This window comes from Dryas octopetala, chromosome 1, assembly GCF_963921425.1.
Source record: "Dryas octopetala chromosome 1, drDryOcto1.1, whole genome shotgun sequence".
In the NCBI taxonomy this organism is placed as follows: Eukaryota; Viridiplantae; Streptophyta; class Magnoliopsida; order Rosales; family Rosaceae; genus Dryas; species Dryas octopetala.
In genome coordinates, this window is record NC_141366.1 from 10536660 (window position 1) to 10541345 (window position 4686).

At 37.9% G+C, this 4686-nt stretch overlaps 1 protein-coding gene across 1 annotated transcript; it reads right to left on the reverse strand.

Annotated features, from left to right (window-relative positions):
* Window positions 1–2468: 2468 nt before the first annotated feature.
* Window positions 2469–3501, reverse strand: LOC147297689 (auxin-responsive protein SAUR71-like). The gene has a single exon (XM_086229441.1). The coding sequence runs from the start codon at window positions 3397–3399 to the stop codon at window positions 2968–2970; it is 432 nt and encodes a 143-aa protein (XP_086085567.1). The 5' UTR covers window positions 3400–3501; the 3' UTR covers window positions 2469–2967.
* Window positions 3502–4686: the final 1185 nt, after the last annotated feature.

Sequence of the window (4686 nt, forward strand, 5' to 3'; positions counted from 1 at the left end):
TAATTGAGACCACCTTTAGCCTACTCATATGTCATTACATATATAGTCAGAATCAGATTTGTATATATCATATATATGGGGGCAATGGCCGGGCGTCCCAAAAATAACCTCATGCACCTTTCAAAGTAATGTCGTATATATATGTTTGGTAAGTGTCCCTACAAAAATGATGTCATTAATGCATATTAATTAACTCAGTTCATCCCTACTTTATGTATTAATATAGGAATACCGTACATAACAAGTGCATGCACAACAGTACAACTGAGTTTTTCAAAAAAGTAGTGATCCTGTTTAGCTTTGTTAAGAGACAGAAAATGAGAAAAGTAGATATAAACAGAGAAAGTAAATGGAAAGGGTCAAGTGGATTGTGGACCAAATGTAGTTCATGTTTTGGCCAGGCACGCACAATTCATTTACATTTGGAGCTGAGGACATAAAGTGCCTCCTGTAGTAACGCCCATTATTAATGTTTTTTTTCTTCGTAAATTAAACCACTGTAATTAATGTTTCCTAGCCTCTTTGTTAGTTCAAATTAATGCTTTCTAAAAAATTTATGTTTTTAATTGGAAAAGTGAGTATGGGAGGATGATAACAAATAAACCAAAATTTCTTATATAAGTCGGTTTTACATTATATATAAGCTCGACTTGACAAGAATGAATGTGAAATATATTATTTGCACCTCATTCATTGTTTACTATACCCAAATATTGTGAGCCCTAAACTGTATAGATGAGCCCGACGCACTACACCTGATCAACATGTTGATACACACAAAAATCCCTCAAACACACAAAAAACACCCATATGGGAAATGAATTGATCATAAACGCATTCTCTATTCTTATCTTAAGGAGAAAGGGTACGTACATTGGCCAAAAAAAAAAAAAGGAGAAAGGGTACGTGTCACTAGAACCTAGAGGTCAAAGACCATGCGTGAAATTTAAGCTATTCATAGTTATCACCAATTTTTGTAGCATACTGATGCTTTTTACCCTAATTAAAGAGAGGTAGTTAGACTTTGTATTATTCCATTGATTCTTGTTTGTGCTCAAATCAATTTGCCATCAGTGGCGGATCTACAGTGGGGTCAATGGGGTCACTGGACCCCATAAACTCAAAAAGGCTGGGCTTGATGAAAAATCTTGACCTCATGAAATCTTGGTTGCAGCCATGGTTGGCAAGGGCAAGATTGCAGAGCAGGGGCAAGAACCAGAACAGGGGAAAGAACCAGAGCCTATCGCCGTCGCTCGTCGCCCCCTGCTCCCTCACTGTCGCCGTCGCCCCTTGCTCCCTCGCTTCCGCCCCTGCTGGGTTTATCTTGCCCCCATACCAGTGGATGTCTAGATCCGCCACTGTTTGCCATATCAAAACAAAGTCTAAGTAAGGGCTACCTTTAACATATACTTGGCATATAACATTTATTCAAAACAAAATTGGAAGTAATGGTACATTTATTTGAAAAGAGTTATCAAACCCACCCACCTAGAAATCTTTGACAAGTTTTATTAGAAAACGTACAAAAACAAAAGCATCTTTGACAAGTTTCAGAGATGTATCCTTAGCTTGCTTGAAATTTCCTCTTCAATGTGAATCTACGTATATTTCAGCTGACCCCAAGCCTAGCTTTCTTGGCTTCTTGCTAGCTCTGTAATCAATATAATTACACTAATTATAGTCCATATAGTGAGTATTTTGACATGAACTCATGAACTGCTTCAACCTTACTCGATCAATCTGTAATATTATAGCCAATACCGCAGTACGTACTATGTACTTATGCAGAGCTATAGGATGGGGATACGTACCTAATGCACATTAGGAGGGTGATGTTTAAGGCATTAATCATGGTGTGATTGCTAATTAAGTGGGCAAAGCATAGCTTGATTTATGCACTAGCTAGCTAGGCTTATCTACTTTGGACTCTAAAATCGTTGGTGGGTTCAATAAGAGTTATCAATGGGTTTAGGTGCATTAACTGCCGAATTATATACATGTTGATGGATCTGGTTTACTTGATAATTTAATTAAGCTTTTTTGTTTGTCTTCAACAAAAAATTAGAGTACTTGTCGATTTTCTAATGCTGAATATTAACACAGTTTAATTTTCCACACCGAAAAAATAAAAAATAAGAAAAGCCAATAAAATATTAATCTACAAAGATGACACTTTCTTGTTCTAAGATGCTTGTGCTCCTTCAGCCTTGAGCTACCACCGTCAAAACAGCATTACCAATGCCAAGCCACCTAAACCATGATCCATGCGAATTGACGGAAACACCCTCACCAGAAACCCGAATAGACAAATGTATCCCTCCAACTCAAATAACCACCGGAAATCACGTAAATTACCGTACAGAGACACACAGTCCATTCGGTCATATCGTGTCAGAGATCTTCCAGATCCGTTTCGGACGTTACAACCCCGAAAATTAATACAGTCCCAATTCCGTAATTTTGCGCCAATTTCGTGTCCGGTTTATTTGGCCACCCTGAAACTACAAGAATTTTTTTGGACTGCTTGTTTGGATGCCCAGAAAATGCAAAAACAAATCACAACCCAAAAAGGCTTCAATCTCCCAAACAGAATATTCAAATTTAAATAAAAACTTGAAATTGGCAATACATAGAATCCCAATTCTCGTTACATTTCACTTTTTGCTCCCATATCTCTCGGGAACCAAGCTTAACACAATTGGGACAAAAAAAAACAAGTATTTTCATTTTTGCCATGACGTTTCAGTTATACAGAGAGCACTAGCACTCTATGCAGCAGTATTCTTTCCCTTTACACAAAAAACTAAAAAGTCTGATCCTCCTCCACCTCCAAGCCAGGACTTTACTCTTTTCGCTTCGTTTCGATCGAAAACGATATTTACAAAAAAGCCCAAAACATCTCCCTAAATTACCAAATCTACCAAGATCGATTTCCATTGGAAAAACAAAAAACGCCAACGCTTCAATTCAGGCGGGAGTTCCGTACAGAAACTCGTCGGAGATGGAGCTGAGGAGGTCGCCTAGGTCACGCGCCTGGGCGGCGCGTCCGAGCCTGAGCGCCTCGAGCACGCGCTCGAACACGATCACGTGACAGGGGATCCGGAGCACGCCCTTCTGCTCGTAGCCATACTCCTGCGCTGACTTGTTGAGCAGCTCGATGAACACCGGGTGGTTCAGCAGCTCGGCGCTCACCACGAACCGCTCCATCTCGTCGCCGACGTAGACCGGCACGTGGCCCTCCGGAACCGCCGTCTCTGCCGCCGAGGAGCGCCGGCGACGCAACTTCAGCACTCGGAACGACTCGCTCCGGCGCGGCCGCTGCGAAGAGGAGTCGGAGCGCAGCAGACAGTACTGCGACGAGTCGGCGACGCGCGAGAGCCGTCGGATCAACTGTTTCATGTTTGATTGATGATGTTGCGGAGCTGGAGCGTTGCAAAGAGAGAAAGAGAGAGAAGTGTAGAGTTTTTTTTTTTTGAGAGAGAGAGAGAGAGAGATGATGGAGGGGAGTGGGTGGTGTGGGGGGTGTGAAGGGGAATATAAAGGGCAGGAAAGGGAATAAAGAAGGGAGAGAGAGTGTGTGTGTAATGTAAGACATGGAAAGGTGATGATGAGAGAAGGTTGGGAGGTACAATTAGGCGTACTTGGCAGGTACAATAAGTGAGACTCAGACCTTTTTTTTTTTTTCTTTATTCTTGAAATTTTAAAATATTACAAATCTTATTTTATTTTGGGTATTCTTTTTTATTACACATAAAACCAAGGAATAAAATTTCGGGTTTCGAGAAAATTTCGATGGAAATTTCGATGGAAATTTCGACGGAAATTTCGAAGATTTTTAAATTTCGACAAAAATTCGACGGAAACGATGGAAATTATTATCAAAAAACGGAAATTTTGAATGAAACTTCACAATATGTTTATTTAACATATTATCTACTACATTGATAAAAAACATTGAAAAAAAATCAAATTATATGGTAGGTTTCATGTGATATGTGATGAATATAATGCGCGCTGGAGGCAAATACTATGAAATAAAATTAGTATAATGAATAAATAAAATTGATATATTATTTATACTCTATAATATATACACTAAATTCTATATATTTTATAATCTATACTCTATATTATTTAAGATATCGTATAGAATATTAGGGTTTAGGTCCTTTAGGATATTTTTAATTATTTTTTATATAAAAAGGTATTAGAGTTTATTGGTTTAGGGTTTAAAAACAATTAAACGAAACTCCAACACGGCCAAACGAAATCTCAAATCATTTTTTTTTTTCAATTGCCCAAAAACCTCAAATTAGGATATGGTATATGATATTAGGGTTTAGGTTCTTTACAGTATTTTAAATTATTTTTTATATTGAAATATATTAGAGTTTACAAATTTAGGGTTTAAAAACAACTACATAAAACTCCAAAAAAGCCAAATAAAAACCCAAACTATTTTATTTTCTTTACAATTGACCAAAGGCCCCAAACTCCAATCTACCCTAAACCTTTTAATTTTTTTTTTTCTCTTTTTTTCTTTTCTTTTTTTTCTTTTTTTTCCTTTCTTTTTTTCTTTTTTCCTTTCTTTTTTTTTTCTCCCTTTTCTTTCCTTCCTTCCCTTTTCTTTCTTTCCCCCCGAGTCTCCACTGTTTTTCTTTTCTCTCTCTCTCTCTCTCTCTCTCT

Coding starts and splice junctions, on each gene's coding strand:
- LOC147297689 (XM_086229441.1), bottom strand. CDS start 3,399: ATGAAACAGTTGATCCGACGGCTCTCGCGCGTCGCCGACTCGTCGCAG.